This window comes from Panulirus ornatus, chromosome 4 (genome assembly GCF_036320965.1).
Source record: "Panulirus ornatus isolate Po-2019 chromosome 4, ASM3632096v1, whole genome shotgun sequence".
Taxonomy (NCBI): domain Eukaryota; kingdom Metazoa; phylum Arthropoda; class Malacostraca; order Decapoda; family Palinuridae; genus Panulirus; species Panulirus ornatus.
In genome coordinates this window covers 89,685,925-89,701,284 of record NC_092227.1, presented here as the reverse complement: position 1 = coordinate 89,701,284, position 15,360 = coordinate 89,685,925, and the positions used below count along the sequence as shown (strand labels likewise).

The 15,360-nt window shown below is 41.5% G+C and overlaps 1 protein-coding gene across 10 annotated transcripts in view; it reads right to left on the bottom strand.

The window, feature by feature from the left end:
• Ptpmeg (protein tyrosine phosphatase Meg) overlaps positions 1-15,360 on the bottom strand; it is a 653,263-nt gene that overhangs the window by 331,209 nt on the left and 306,694 nt on the right. For all 10 annotated transcript variants that reach the window (XM_071657245.1, XM_071657235.1, XM_071657258.1 and 7 more), the window contains one exon: positions 13,302-13,484. In XM_071657245.1, the coding sequence (XP_071513346.1) occupies positions 13,302-13,484 (183 nt within the window). The remainder of the gene's footprint in view (positions 1-13,301; positions 13,485-15,360) is intronic.

Below are 15,360 nucleotides of genomic sequence, written 5' to 3'. Positions count from 1 at the left end.
TAACTTACTCTTTTACTTGGCAGGAAGAGTGCAGCCATTACCCATCTCAGGTTTATAACTGTATCAAATAACGACAGAGTTATGGATAATAACATGCCCCAGGAATCGTGTAGGTTCCGGTTGTCCACACACCTGCACGGTTCGGTCCTCTATGGTACACGTAACACATCTCAGATCTCTCGTCACACACAGAAAAATGTATAACTTTTTCATTCCAAATATCTGGAGGTGGTAGTGTGAATTGTGTCACATGGCCTCAATGTACGTCCACACGTCGCTACACCGCGGGAGCTGTCATACATTCATATTTTCATTGTATGGGGTTTAACTGTAATTTGTGTTGTCAGTTTTATTTGCATCTCTATTACAACTATTTCCAGACAACCATCCCTGGTGGGCTCTCTTTATAAAATCTCAAGACTAAATAACAATCAATATGTCATTATTGGATCTTTCCAGGCATACGATTAATCAAAGTTTCAGATCTAACGTATTAAAAGGAAATATTATATATTTACAATGATGGCGAGTCGAGCAGTCATCATCACATTTCACTATAAACAACAAAGAAAAGATGACGTCAGCTTCAACGTAGCTTTCACCAACGTCGTTCACAAGTGACGTCACGTCCGTCTCCAGGCGCCGGAAGCCAACCATCCCGGGGTGGGGGAGACTCGCCTCTGACTCATAACTCACCTGCCCCATAACCATTACCTTCAGTTTCATGTGACTCATTATACCCTGACCCGGGCCACTGCAATGTCTCTCATGATTCAAAACGCAGAGACATCATGTCTCATCTGATTCACTATACACACAAACCTTCATAGTCTCACTTGATTCACTATAGCCAGACCCTCATGTTGTTTCTCTTGTTCACTAAACCCCACTTTTACCCTCATATCATAGTACTTGATTCACTATATGCTACTCTCACCTTCGTGATATCTCCACTAAGTCACTATTTCCTACCTTCACCCTCAATTGATTGGCTACACCCTACCCTCACTCTCATGCTGTCTCTCCTGATTCACAATCCCTACCCTCACCTGCATGTTATCTCACCTGATTTTCTATATCCTACCGTTACTTTCATGTTAACTTACCTGCCTCACTATGACCCAGCCCCATCCTCATGTTATGGCACCTAATTACTATACCCTACCCTCATGTCTCACTTGATTCATTACTTCCTACCCTCACCCTGATGTTCTCTTTTAAGACCTCAAAACCACAAGGAAAAGAAAAACTCCACAAGTTCAATGTACAAAAAAAATGTCATTATGACTCAAAATGGTTTGATTACCTGAACAGAAATACCTTTGTGTAATTAATAAAACCAACTAGTGAATCTTTCTAAGAGACCAAATAATTCAAAACAAATTGGAATATTACCGCTAAATTGCATATTGCATTTTGTACATAAGATATGTGTGATTACTAATCAAACAAAATCATTCATCAACTGAAGACATAAAGGGGTGAGTTATCAAAAATTATAGACAGAGCAAGAATGTCTTTATACAGAGATGAGAATACATCAAACAAGTTAGTATTCTATCACAAGGGGATAGACAATAATAACATTATTACTTAATGAGGAAGGTCTATGGATGAACTCATGGTGAATATGACTGCATAAAGATTTGCACTCGTGATCAAAAATTAAAAACTCCAGCAAGTTCCCAGTAGACTGAGCTACTACAGTATATGACAAGGTAATTCCCAGTCCACTGTTCAAGGAGGGAGTTCTACAATCTTGGGTTCCTATCTCCTGAAACTTTCTTCTCTATCATCATACAACTTTTTAAACTAATGCATGCTTTTCACACTGAAAATCTCATAACTTGAGTCTATTCCATTTATCCACTACTCTTACACTACAAAATTCCTTTATATCTTTTCTAATAAGGTTTTGCTGATTTCCATGTTATGCCATCTGGTTGTTCTATCTCTGCAGCTTTTAATAAAACTGTTCACTGTCTACATCAGCAAACTGGTTCAAAAACTTAAAGGTAGTGATGAGGTCATTCCTCACTCTATCTTCTACCATGAAGAAATCTAAGGCCTCTTCCTTATACCTGTAATTCATCTCTTTTAATAATGTACCATCTTTAGTATTCTCCACTGGACCTTCTCATTTAGTTCTCTCTGCTTCTTTAAGTGCAGTGACCGACTCAAAAGCATATTCTAATTTTGGCCAAATGCAAGGTGTGAACAGCTGGCATATACCTGAATGTTATTCTAAAGTTTGCCAGCAGGCCGTTTGTCTTTTTTAATATTCCCCTAATGTGGGACTCCAGTGACAGATTAGGGAAAATATTAACTCCCAAGTCAACAGAGTCCTCCAGCTTTTTTCCTTGCTAGATAATATTCACACTAAAGACTTCTTCCATTAAGTTCCATCCTCATCATTCCACATTTACTAAGGTTGAACTTCATCAACCATGTATGATATCAACTTTGGAATTTCTTGAGGTCCCCTCATAAGCTGATGCAATCCTTTTAACTTTTCAATTCCCTCATGACCTAGGCATCACCTGCAAGCATAATCAGATAGAAGTCTAATTCTTCTAGCATGTTATTCATATAGATCAAGAAGAGCAATGGTCTTAGGGCAGAATCCTGCAGTACACCATAGTTGACCTTCACCCACTTTAAGACTACTGAAATACATCCTTTGCTCCTCTTCACTAAGATAATCTACCCATAGAAAAAGTCTACTCCTTTCTGCCTGGAGATCCAGCTTTTTTTCTAGTACCCTATGTGACAGAGTATCAAATGCTTTCTGGAAGTCCAGTTACAATTATACCCTCAAATGCCACATTGCTCACCTTTGCGTTCAAATCACCCATCACTATAACCCGGTCTCATGCATCAAAGCTGCAAACACAATCACTCAGCTGCTCCCAAAACACTTGTCTCTTATGATCTTTCTTCTCATATGTGCATAGGCACCAATAATTACCCCTCTCTCTCCATCCACTTTCAGTTTTGCCCATATCAATCTAGAGTTTACTTTCTTACACTATCACATACTATCACAACTCCTGCTTCAGGAGTAGTGCTACTCCTCCCTTTGCTCTTGTCCTCTCACCTACCCCAGACTTTACTCCCAAGACATTCCCAAAGACCTCTTCCCCTTTACCCTCGAGCTTCGTTTCACTCAGAGCCAAAACATCCAGGTTCCTTTCCTCAAACATATTACCTATCTTTCCTTTTGCTCATCTTGGTTACATCCACTTCTGCTTCTATGGTTCCATCCGCTCCTAAGTCCATTCCCAGATATCTAAAAACTTCATCTCCAGCCTTTCTCTATTCAAACTTACCTCCGAATTAACTTGTCCCTCAACCCTACCAAACCTAATAACCTTGCTCTTATTCACATTTACTCTCAGCTTTCTTCTTTCACACACTTTACCAAACTCAGTCACCAACTTGTGCAGCTTCTCACCCGAATCAGCCACCAGCGCTGTATCATCAGCAAACAACAACTGACTCACTTCCCAAGCCCTCCCAGCTTACACATATCGAGGACAAAATGTGGTGTGAGGTGGTTTGATCGAGTAAGTAATGAAAGAGTAAGAGAGATATGTGGGAATAAAAAGAGTGTGGTTGAAAGAGCAGAAGAGGGTGTATTGAAATGGTTTGGTCACATGGAGAGAATGAGTGAGGAAAGACTGACAAAGAGGATATATATGCCAGAGGTGGAGGGAACGAGGAGAAGTGGGAGACCTAATTGGAGGTGAAAGGATAGAGTGAAAAAGATTTTGAGCGATCGGGGCCTAAACATACAGGAGAGTGAAAGGCATGCAAGGAATAGAGTGAAATGGAACGATGTGGTATACCGGGATCGATGTGCTGTCAATGGATTCAACCAGGGCATGTGAAGCGTCTGAGTAAACCATGGAAAGTTTTGTGGGGCCTAGATGTCGAAAGGGAGTGTGGTTTCGATGCACTACACATGACAGCTATAGAGTGAGTGTGAATGAATGTGGCCTTTATTGTCTTTTCCAAGTGCTACCTCGCACGCACATGGGGGGAGGGGGGTGTCATTTCATGTGTGCTGGGGTGGCGGTGAGAATGGATGAAAGCAGCAGGTATGAATATGTACATGTGTATACATGTATGTCTGTATATATATTTATCTATTTATTATACTTTGTCGCTGTCTCCCGTGTTAGCGAGGCAGCGCAAGGAAACAGACGAAAGAATGACCCAACCCACCCACATACACATGTATATACATACACGTCCACACACAGTACATATACATATATATACACACACAGACATATACATATATACACATGTACATAATTCATACTGTCTGCCCTTATTCATTCCCATCACCACCCCACCATACATGAAATGAAAACCCCCTCCCCCCGCATGTGTGCGAGGTAGCACTACGAAAGACAACAAAGGCCACAGTCGTTCACACTCAGTCTCTAGCTGTCATGTATAATGCACCGAAACCACACCTCCCTTTCCACATCCAGACCCCACAAAACTTTCCATGGTTTACCCCAGACGCTTCATATGCCTTGGTTCAATCCAGTGACAGCATATCGACCCCGGTATACCACATCGTTCTAATTCACTCTATTCCTTGCACGCCTTTCACCCTCCTGCATGTTCAGACCCCGATCACTCAGAATCTTTTTCACTCCATCTTTCCACCTCCAATTTGGTCTCCCACTTCTCCTCGTTCCCTCCACCTCTGACACATATATCCTCTTGGTCAATCTTTCCTCACTCATTCTCTCCATGTGACCAAACCATTTCAAAACACCCTCTTCTGCTCTCTCAACCACACTCTTTTTATTACCATACACCTCTCTTACCCTTTCATTACTTACTCGATCAAACCACCTCACATTGTCCTCAAACATCTCACTTCCAGCACATCCACCCTCCTGCGCACAACTCTATCTATAGCCCACGCCTCACAACCATATAACATTGTTGGAACCACTATTCCTTCAAACATACCCATTTTTGCTTTCCAAGATAACGTTCTCAACTTCCACACATTCTCCAATACTCCCGGAACTTTCGCCCCCTCCCCCACCCAATGATTCACTTCCGCTTCCATGGTTTCATCCACTGCCTAATCCACTCCCAGATATCTAAAACACTTCACTTCCTCCAGTTTTTCTCCATTCAAACTTACCTCCCAGTTGACTTGTCTCTCAACCCTACTATACGTAATAACCTTGCTCTTATTCACAATTACTCTCAGCTTTTTTCTTTTCCACACTTTACCAAACTCAGTCACCAACTTCTGCAGTTTCTCACCCGAATCAGCCACTAGTGCTGTATCATCAGAGAACAACTGACTCACTTCCCAAGCTCTCGCATTCACAACATATTGCATACTTGCTCCTCTTTCCAAGACTCTTGCATTCACCTCCCTAACAACCCCATCCATAAACAAATTAAACAACCAATGGAGACATCACGCACCCCTGCCGCAAACCAACATTCACTGAGAACCAATCACTTTCCTCTCTTCCTACACGTACACATGCCTTACATCCTCGATAAAAACTTTTCACTGCTTCTAACAACTTACTTCCCACACCATATATTTTTAATACCTTCCACAGAGCATCTCTATCAACTTTATCATATGCCTTCTCCAGATCCATAAATGCTACATACGAATCCAATTGCTTTTCTAAGTATTTCTCACATACATTTTTCAAAGCAAACACCTGATCCACACATCCTCTACCACTTCTGAAACCACACTGCTCTTCCCCAATCTGATGCTCTGTACATGCCTTCACCCTCTCAATCAATACCCTCCCATATAATTTCCCAGGAATACTCAACAAACTTTTTTTTTTTTTTTTTTTTTTTTTTTATACTTTGTCGCTGTCTCCCGCGTTTGCGAGGTAGCGCAAGGAAACAGACGAAAGAAATGGCCCAACCCCCCCCATACACATGTACATACGTCCACACACGCAAATATACATACCTACACAGCTTTCCATGGTTTACCCCAGACGCTTCACATGCCTTGATTCAATCCACTGACAGCACGTCAACCCCTGTATACCACATCGCTCCAATTCACTCTATTCCTTGCCCTCCTTTCACCCTCCTGCATGTTCAGGCCCCGATCACACAAAATCTTTTTCACTCCATCTTTCCACCTCCAATTTGGTCTCCCTCTTCTCCTCGTTCCCTCCACCTCCGACACATATATCCTCTTGGTCAATCTTTCCTCACTCATTCTCTCCATGTCCCCAAACCATTTCAAAACGCCCTCTTCTGCTCTCTCAACCACGCTCTTTTTATTTCCACACATCTCTCTTACCCTTACGTTACTCACTCGCTCAAACCACCTCACACCACACATTGTCCTCAAACATCTCATTTCCAGCACATCCATCCTCCTGCGCACATCTCTATCCATAGCCCACGCCTCGCAACCATACAACATTGTTGGAACCACTATTCCTTCAAACATACCCATTTTTGCTTTCCGAGATAATGTTCTCGACTTCCACACATTTTTCAAGGCTCCCAAAATTTTCGCCCCCTCCCCCACCCTATGATCCACTTCCGCTTCCATGGTTCCATCCGCTGACAGATCCACTCCCAGATATCTAAAACACTTCACTTCCTCCAGTTTTTCTCCATTCAAACTCACCTCCCAATTGACTTGACCCTCACCCCTACTGTACCTAATAACCTTGCTCTTATTCACATTTACTCTTAACTTTCTTCAACAAACTTATACCTCTGTAATTTGAGCACTCACACATCCCCTTTGCCTTTGCGCAATGACACTATGCAAGCATTCTGCCAGTCCTCAGGCACCTCACCATGATTCATACATACATTGAATTACCTTACCAACCAGTCAATAATACAGTCATCCCCTTTTGTGATAAATTCCACTGCAATACCATCCAAACCCGCTGCCTTGCCGGCTTTCATCTTCCACAAAGCTTTTACTACCTCTTCTCTGTTTACCAAATCATTCTCCCTAACCCTCTCACTTTGCACACCACCTCGACCTAAACACCCTATATCTGCCACTCTATCATCAAACACATTCAACAAACCTTCAAAATACTCACTCCATCTCCTTCTCACATCACCACTACTTGTTATCACCTCCCCATTAGTCCCCTTCACTGATGTTCCCATTTGTTCCCTTGTCTTACGCACTTTATTTACCTCCTTCCAAAACATCTTTTTATTCTCATTAAAATTTAATGATACTCTCTCACTCCAATGGGAAAGACATGAGAAGGTAGGGTGTTCCACATCAAATCTATTTTGTAGATTTCTATTGTACATATATCCTCTTCCCTCTCTCTTCCATTGTGGATAATTCTATGACAGCTAACCTCTCCTTGTATCTTAGCACCTTTATTTCTAGTACAGTCTTTATGCCTGCCTCTGGACCACTCCAGCAGATCAATGTATTACCTCAAATGGGATGATCAAGCTGATATGCTGTACACTCCAGTTTGGGTCAAATATTTGCAGTAAATATTTTTCTGCACATCCACATGCCCAAACCAAATTTGATATTGACTAGTAAGTAATTCCTCTCTTAACAATACCCCTGATGCAATGTTCTCAGGATAAGTTTGGCATCATGTTTCAACAACTCATTTCCTACAAGATGACAGTCAGAAACAGGTTTCCTTTTACTTAGTCACATCTTCCTCACTCCATATGTACTTGGGATAAGCTTCATTAGCCATAAGAATGTCAAAACCTGAAGCCTCTTTGGTGGCTGTCACAATCCTGAAGACACCTAACTTTTCTCATAGTCTCAGCATCATCTGCACACCTATTCAAGTATGATCTTAGTCAATTTGGCAAGTTACTTATATAAACGTGGAATAGCAGTGACTTAGCCCTTTGGGGCTCCCTATTTACTCTTACTCAGTATGAGTTCCCTTCTTATGCCTATCTGTAAAACTTACTTCTTGATCAATCTCTTTCCAGAAACAATGTCAAAAGCTTACTGAGGGTAAAAGAACATACAGTCCAGTCACTTTTCTCTTTAGTCTAAGCCAGTGCTCGCTTTTGTCACTTAAGCCTTAAAGATCTATTTTGCATGATGTCTTCCCTCTGAACCCAGACTCTCTCTCGCTTATTCAGTGTCTCTTTGCAAGCACTAAGCCATTCATTTCCTAATCACTTCCTCTAATATTTTACAGTCTGTGCTTGTCAGAAATGCCAACCTTTGGTTTGAAGTAATATCCCTTTTGCTTTCTTAAAAATAAGTATGACATATGCTATCTTCCACTTCCCTGTTGACCTTTTAAACAATAATTAAAGGGGTGGGTCAGGTATTTTTGCACACTCCGTGAGTACTTATGAACAGAATCCCCCACAGCCACCATGGAAAAAGATACTCTGATATCTTTCTCATGCCTTTCCAATGATTTTTAAAATTTTCCAAGGTCATATCTCCTTCCCTTTTCTCTTGTGTTGGGAAGTTTTCTGTCTTTCACTGGAAAGACCTATTTCCTCCTTTGCTTCAATAATCTTTCCCCTTAAGTTCTTCAGGTCCTAATAAATCTATGAATCAGTTTTGGATTTTCTTCAGCCTTTCCCATTATGTTTCTTTCATAGATTTTCTGCTCCTCCCTCCATATTTTGCCCTCTTATACTTTTCAAAAGTTGTCTGGCTGCTGTGAAATCTATATTCCCTCCATTAGACAGCTCTGTTTTCATTAGTCTTCTTTCTACTGTTGCACTAAATCTTAATCCTCTATGATGCCCTGCAGCTTCCTCCTTTCACTTGTATCCATTTTCTGACTTCCTCCATTAAGATTTCACAAGTCCTCTTGTAGTAATATTCCATACTCTGATGGTGACATTCCCTGCTCAGGTCTGTATAATTACTATTCTTATATCTTACCTTGGGTTTTTGTTTCCTCTCAAGCTTCACTATGATCTTTCCTTCACCAGCCACATTCTCAAATGCAAACACTACATGATCACTTTTCCTTAAGACCAGGTTGGGATCTGGCTTCTGCTTTCCACAATTTCTGTGTGAAGACCAGTCTCTTGAAGACTGGCTGTTATGATGCTTCCTTCTTCTATCGAACAGCTGAACTGTAAAATTCTCTTCTTTCTTTTGTCCTTCCCTCTTCATGTATTCTTTTACTTTTTCCTTTTACCTGAGGTGGCCCTGATTGGGGCATGTTTTGCCCATGCCACATCAGTTACTATAAAAAAAAAAGTAGGGCATCATACCAGATATCCTCTGTTTCCAAGCTAATGTTTATAAGAATGAAACAATGCAATAATGGCATATCTCCTTCTCTGGTTCTAAAGTGCTCTTAGCCATGGTAGTAAAGGAAGCTTTCCAGCCTACTTTTGAAGATGTGTCTTTTTGAATCCAGGTTCTCCTAGTCAATCAAATTTATCTGTAATGTCAGCCATATGTTTCTTTTTTTCAAGACCTAGCAGGAGCTGAGGTTAAACCAAATATTTAAATATGCTATGAAAATACTACACAAATACAAATGCAGGTTGCAACTTTAACCGTTTTTGGCTGAATTCAACCAATGTCAATCAAAGTTGCTCTATCAGAATGTAGCTAGTAATGTTTACCATTGTACACTTGTTCAGTATATTAGATATTATCCCTGGGGATAGGGAATTAAGAATACTTCCCACGCATTCCTCACGTGTCGTAGAAGGCGACTAAAGGGGACAGAAGCGGGGGGGCCAGAAACCCTCCCCTCCTTGTATTATAACTTTCTAAAAGGGGAAACAGAAGAAGGAGTCACGCGAGGAGTGCTCATCCTCCTCGAAGGCTCAGATTGGGGTGTCTAAATGTGTGTGGATGCAACCAAGATGAGAAAAAAGGAGAGATAGGTAGTATGTTTGAGGAAAGGAACCTGGATGTTTTGGCTCTGAGTGAAACGAAGTTAAAGGGTAAAGGGGAAGAGTGGTTTGGGAATGTCTTGGGAGTAAAGTCAGAGAGGACAAGAGCAAGGGAAGGAGTAGCACTACTCCTGAATCAGGAGTTGTGGGAGTATGTGATAGAGTGTAAGAAAGTAAATTCTAGATTGATATGGGTAAAACTGAAAGTTGATGGAGAGATATGGGTAATTATTGGTGCATATGCACCTGGGCATGAGAAGAAAGATCATGAAAGGCAAGTGTTTTGGGAGCAGCTGAATGAGTGTGTTAGTGGTTTTGATGCACAAGACCGGGTTATAGTGATGGGTGATTTGAATGCAAAGGTGAGTAATGTGGCAGTTGAGGGAATAATTGGTATACATGGGGTGTTCAGTGCTGTAAATGGAAATGGTGAAGAGCTTGTAGATTTATGTGCTGAAAAAGGACTGGTGATTGGGAATACCTGGTTTAAAAAGCAAGATATACATAAGTATACGTATGTAAGTAGGAGAGATGGCCAGAGAGCGCTATTGGATTACATGTTAATTGATAGACGCACGAAAGAGAGACTTTTGGATGTTAATGTGCTGAGAGGTGCAACTGGAGGGATGTCTGATCATTATCTTGTGGAAGCGAAGGTGAAGATTTGTGGGGGTTTTCAGAAAAGAAGAGAGAATGTTGGGATGAAGAGAGTGGTGAGAGTAAGTGAGCTTGGGAAGGAGACTTGTGTAAGGAAGTACCAGGAGAGACTGAGTACAGAATGGAAAAAGGTGAGAACAAAGGAGGTAAGGGGAGTGGGGGAGGAATGGGATGTATTTAGGGAAGCAGTGATGGCTTGCGCAAAAGAAGCTTGTGGCATGAGAAGCGTGGGAGGTGGGTTGATTAGAAAAGGTAGTGAGTGGTGGGATGAAGAAGTAAGATTATTAGTGAAAGAGAAGAGAGAGGCATTTGAACGATTTTTGCAGGGAAAAAATGCAAATGAGTGGGAGAGGTATAAAAAAAGAGGCAGGAGGTCAAGAGAAAGGTGCAAGAGGTGAAAAAGAGGGCAAATGAGAGTTGGGGTGAGAGAGTATCATTAAATTTCAGGGAGAATAAAAAGATGTTTTGGAAGGAGGTAAATAAAGTGCGTAAGACAAGGGAGCAAATGGGACCTTCAGTGAAAGGCGCTAATGGGGAGGTGATAACAAGTAGTGGTGATGTGAGGAGATGGAGTGAGTATTTTGAAGGTTTGTTGAATGTGTTTGATGATAGAGTGGCAGATGTGGGGTGTCTTGGTCGAGGTGGTGTGCAAAGCGAGAGGGTTAGGGAAAATGATTTGGTAAATAGAGAAGAGGTAGTAAAAGCTTTACGGAAGATGAAAGCCGGCAAAGCAGTAGGTTTGGATGGTATTGCAGTGGAATTTATTAAAAAAGGGGGTGACTGTATTGTTGACTGGTTGGTAAGGTTATTAAATGTATGTATGATTCATGGTGAGGTGCCTGAGGATTGGCGGAATGCGTGCATAGTGCCATTGTACAAAGGCAAAGGGGATAAGAATGAGTGCTCAAATTACAGAGGTATAAGTTTGTTGAGTATTCCTGGTAAATTATATGGGAGGGTATTGATTGAGAGGGTGAAGACATGTACAGAGCATCAGATTGGGGAAGAGCAGTGTGGTTTCAGAAGTGGTAGAGGATGTGTGGATCAGGTGTTTGCTTTGAAGAATGTATGCGAGAAATACTTAGAAAAGCAAATGGATTTGTATGTAGCATTTATGGATCTGGAGAAGGCATATGATAGAGTTGATAGAGATGCTCTGTGGAAGGTTTTAAGAATGTATAGTGTGGGAGGCAAGTTGTTAGAAGCAGTGAAAAGTTTTTATCGAGGATGTAAGGCATGTGTACGTGTAGGAAGAGAGGAAAGTGATTGGTTCACAGTGAACGTAGGTTTGCGGCAAGGGTGTGTGATGTCTCCATGGTTGTTTAATTTGTTTATGGATGGGGTTGTTAGGGAGGTGAATGCAAGAGTTTTGGAAAGAAGGGCAAGTATGCAGTCTGTTGTGGATGAGAGAGCTTGGGAAGTGAGTCAGTTGTTGTTCGCTGATGATACAGCGCTGGTGGCTGATTCATGTGAGAAACTGCAGAAGCTGGTGACGGAGTTTGGTAAAGTGTGTGAAAGAAGAAAGTTAAGAGTAAATGTGAATAAGAGCAAGGTTATTTGGTACAGTAGGGTTTTGGGTCAAGTCAATTGGGAGGTAAGTTTGAAGGGAGAAAAGCTGGAGGAAGTGAAGTGTTTTAGATATCTGGGAGTGGATTTGGCAGTGGATGGAACCATGGAAGCGGAAGTGAATCATAGGGTGGGGGAGGGGGCGAAAATTCTGGGAGCTTTGAAGAATGTTTGGAAGTCGAGAACATTATCTCGGAAAGCAAAAATGGGTATGTTTGAAGGAACAGTGGTTCCAACAATGTTGTATGGTTGCGAGGCGTGGGCTATGGATAGAGTTGTGCGCAGGAGGGTGGATGTGCTGGAAATGAGATGTTTGAGGACAATATGTGGTGTGAGGTGGTTTGATCGAGTAAGTAATGTACGAGTGAGAGAGATATGTGGAAATAAAAAGAGTGTGGTTGAGAGAGCAGAAGAGGGTGTTTTGAAATGGTTTGGTCACATGGAGAGAATGAGTGGGGAAAGATTGACCAAGAGGATATATGTGTCAGAGGTGGAGGGAACGAGGAGAAGTGGGAGACCAAATTGGAGGTGGAAAGATGGAGTGAAAAAGATTTTGAGTGATCGGGGCCTGAACATGCAGGAGGGTGAAAGGCGTGCAAGGAATAGAGTGAATTGGAATGATGTGGTATACCGGGGTCGACGTGCTGTCAATGGACTGAACCAGGGCATGTGAAGTGTCTGGGGTAAACCATGCAAAGTGTGTGGGGCCTGGATGTGGAAAGGGAGCTGTGGTTTCGGTGCATTATTACATGACAGCTAGAGACTGAGTGTGAACAAATGGGGCCTTTGGTGTTTTTCCTAGCGCTACCTCGCACACATGAGGGGGGAGGGAGTTGTTATTCCATGTGTGGCGAGGTGGTGATGGGAACAAATAAAGGCAGACAGTATGAATTATGTACATGTGTATATATGTATATGTCTGTGTGTGTATATATATGTGTACATTGAGATGTATAGGTATGTATATTGTGCGTGTGTGGACATGTATGTATATACATGTGTATGTGGGCGGGTTGGGCCATTCTTTCGTCTGTTTCCTTGCGCTACCTCGCTAACGTGGGAGACAGCGACAAAGCAAAATAACAATAAAAAAAAATTAGATATTCAACTTTAAGAATTCAAAATGGTGAGTTTCTGAACCTTATAACTAAGTACTATGAACTATGTGCTGAATTCATTCAAAAAAAAGGACAAATACTCACTCATCTGTTGGTTGTGCTTCACCCCATGCCATCTTGGGGGTCTTTGCACCTTGGAGGGATGTAACTTTATATCCTGAGGAGTCTGTTCGAGGCCTTAAGGATGAACCTGAGCCTGATCTTGCCTTTCGGCCTAAATCACTAGGGGTTGGCACAGTCTGACGTGCAAACCGTTTGGACGGTGACCTGCATGTCAAAAAATCAAGTTCAAAGTAGCTTCACAGATGCCTGAAATTTTGATTTTAATATATCTTATGAGAATCAATAGATTAAATCTATAAACAGAATCTGCATTTAATCTGTCATTTTCACATTTTGACTCTCAAAACTATTACTTTACATCAAATTTTCCTATAAACTACAATTCTCTTGTGCTCTGTCCTATCACTTTAGTTCGGAGTCTAAACTTACTTACAGAATATGAAAAAATGTAGTAAATCAAAACAAAAGTATGTAAGTTCTACAAAACATCATCTTAGACAAATTGAAGTAAAAAGGAAGAAACTTATTGTGATATTCATTTGTTGATGAGTCTTACCTCAATCAGTCTATAGTAACTCATAAGATGGCATAATAATTACCAGCATTGTTGATAGGCTAGTCATAAATTTGTCTGGCTTTTCTTATTTAACTAGCAAAGTGCAAATGTTCTCTACAGCATCACCGGGCATAATTCCAGAGAGTGCTGAGCATTATTCAAAATTTAATCAACAATTATTTACAAAATATATATGGATTATTTCAGATCTCTTACAAAGATAACAAAAAGTGGTAATTCTTGCTTAACCCTGAATAATGGCATACGAAGGCATGATAAGCCACTGGACTTGAAGAGACTGTATTGAAAACTAACTTTTGACAAGTGAATAAGCTGAAAGTTAATGACCTGAAAGAATATCTTTGCACTGTGTATCAAAATTCAATAATCATAAGAACTGGATTATTCAATTCAATTTATAAGATACCCTTTTCAAAATACAATTCCTCAAAACAAAATGATTTCTGAACAGGAAAAATTCCTTTTGTTACAAGGCTGATCACCTATTGGGGACAAACATTATTTATATTTATTTATTTTGCTTTGTCGCTGTCTCCCGCGTTTGCGAGGTAGCGCAAGGAAACAGACGAAAGAAATGGCACAACCCACCCCCATACACAATGTACACACACACATGCCCACACACGCAAATATACATACCTATACATCTCAATGTACACATATATATACACACACAGACACATACATATATACCCATGCACACAATTCACACTGCCTGCACCTATTCATTCCTATCGCCACCTCGCCACACATGGAATACCATCCCCCTCCCCCCTCATGTGTGCGAGGTAGCACTAGGAAAAGACAACAAAGGCACCATTCGTTCACACTCAGTCTCCAGCTGTCACGCAATAATGCCCGAAACCACAGCTCCCATTCCACATCCAGGCCCCACACAACTTTCCATGGTTTACCCCAGACGCTTCACATGCCCTGATTCAATCCACTGACAAAACGTCAACCCCGGTATACCACATCGATCCAATTCACTCTATTCCTTGCCCGCCTTTCACCCTCCTGCATGTTCAGGCCCCGATCACACAAAATCTTTTTCACTCCATCTTTCCACCTCCAATTTGGTCTCCCACTTCTCCTCGTCCCCTCCACCTCCGACACATATATCCTCTTGGTCAATCTTTCCTCACTCATTCTCTCCATGTGCCCAAACCATTTCAAAACACCCTCTTCTGCTCTCTCAACCACACTCTTTTTATTTCCACACATCTCTCTTACCTTTACATTACTTACTCGATCAAACCACCTCACACCACACATTGTCCTCAAACATCTCATTTCCAGCACATCCACCCTCCTGCGCACAACTCTATCCATAGCCCACGCCTCGCAACCATACAACATTGTTGGAACCACTATTCCTTCAAACATACCCATTTTTGCTTTCCGAGATAATGTTCTCGACTTCCACACATTCTTCAAGGCTCCCAGGATTTTCGCCCCCTTCCCCATCCTATGATTCACATCTGCTTCCATGGTTCCATACGC